Raw genomic sequence first — 1,813 nt, 5'->3', positions numbered from 1 at the left:
AATTCACCAATGTAGCAGGATACAAAATTATAACCCAGAAATCTATGGCTTTTTTATACACAAATAATGCACAGAAAGAGAAACTAAAAAAACAATCCTATTTACCATTGCACAAAAAATTAAGATACCTAAAAATAAACTTAACTAAGGAGGTAAAAGACCTCTACTCAGAAAACTACAGGACATTGAGAAAAGAGGTAGAAGAAGACATAAACAAATGGAACAACATACCATATTCATGGATTGGTAGAATCAGCATCATTAAAATGTCCATACTGCCCAAAGCAATCTACAGATTCAATGCAATCCCCATTAAAATACCAACGGCATATTTCAAAGATTTATAACAAACTCTTCAAAATTTCATCTGGAATAAAAATGGACACCAAATAGCCACAGCAATCCTGAGAAAGAAGAACAAAGTTGGAGGGATCACTATCCCAGGTATCAAGCTATCTTACCAAGCCACAGTTTTCAAAACTGCCTGGTACTGGCACAAGAGCACACATATAGACCAATGGAACAGAAGAGAGAACCCAGAAATCAACCCAAGCCATTATGTTCAATTAATATTTGACAAAGGAGGCAAGAGCATACAATAGAGTCAAGACAGTCTCTTCAATAAATGGTGCTGGAAAATCTGATCAGATACATGCAAAAAATCACCAACTTACACCATACACAAAAATAAACTCAAAAGGGCTAAAGGAGTTAATCATAAGATGGGAAACCATAAAAATCCTACAAGACTACAGGAGCAGCAAAGTAGCAGACATATGTCATAGCAATATCTTTACCGACACAGCTCCTAGGGCAATGGAGACTAAGGAGAAAATTTAAAAATGGGGCTATATCAAAATAAAAAGCTTCTGCACATCAAAAGAAACCATCAACAAAACAACAAGAAAGCCCACTGCATGGGAGAACATATTTACCAATGCTATTTCAGATAAGGGTTTAATCTCCAAAAGTTACAGAGAACTCATACAACTTAACAAAAGGAAGATAAACAACCCAATCAAAAAATGGGCAAAGGGGATCCGGGTCGCACTCCCTTGGGAGCCCAGCACCCACGTGCTGCCCCTCCTGCTCTTTAGGTGAGACCGGGTGGAAGTGTGGCTCAGGGGTCTGTCTGCCCAGGGTCGTGCAGCTTTTCTCTGCTGAGCGAAGGTCGTCATCACAGAGGCATGAACACCACCTTTAGCAAGCCCGTAAGGAGCAGGGCTCCTGACCCGGGCAGTAATGCAATTGAATGTGAACGTTCCCCTGACTGGCTGTAGAAGAGAAGCAGTACTGGACACATTTTGAATTAGCCACAGATGATTATAAATGAGTATTAATGAATGGCAACAGTGACTAAACTATCTGGATTCTGAACTACTTTACTTCGATACAATGTTCCAGTTTTTGGTCAATTAAAAAAAAATGGGCAAAGGACCTAAGTAGATACTTCTTTAAAGAGGACATACAGAAGGCCCAGAGACATATGAAAACATACGCAAAGTCACTAATCATCTGAGAGATGCAAATCAAAACAACAATGAGGTACCACCTCACACCTGTCAGACTGGCTATCATCAACAAATCAACAAACAACAAATGCTGGAGAGGATGCGGAGAAAAAGGAACACTCGTGCACTGCTGGTGGGAATGCAGACTGGTCCAGTCACTGTGGAAGACAGTATGGAGTTTGCTCAAAAGGTTAAAAGTGGAACTTTCATTTGACCCAGTAATCCCACTTCTAGGACTATATCCCAAGAAACCAAAAACACCAATCAGAAAGGATATATGCAGCCCTATGTTCATACCAGCA

At 39.9% G+C, this 1,813-nt stretch overlaps 1 protein-coding gene across 1 annotated transcript in view; it reads right to left on the bottom strand.

Annotated features, from left to right (window-relative positions):
• Positions 1-386: 386 nt before the first annotated feature.
• The window catches only part of LOC102769201 (butyrophilin subfamily 3 member A2), a gene marked incomplete at its 3' end in the record, with an annotated part of 5,519 nt that continues 4,092 nt past the window's right edge, over positions 387-1,813 (bottom strand). The window contains exon 4 of the mRNA XM_006761457.2: positions 387-404. Within this exon, the coding sequence (XP_006761520.2) occupies positions 387-404 (18 nt within the window). The remainder of the gene's footprint in view (positions 405-1,813) is intronic.

Source organism: Myotis davidii, unplaced genomic scaffold, assembly GCF_000327345.1.
Source record: "Myotis davidii unplaced genomic scaffold, ASM32734v1 scaffold2398, whole genome shotgun sequence".
NCBI classification, from domain to species: domain Eukaryota; kingdom Metazoa; phylum Chordata; class Mammalia; order Chiroptera; family Vespertilionidae; genus Myotis; species Myotis davidii.
Note: the sequence above shows the minus strand (reverse complement) of the source record. Positions and strands in the feature narration are given on the sequence as shown.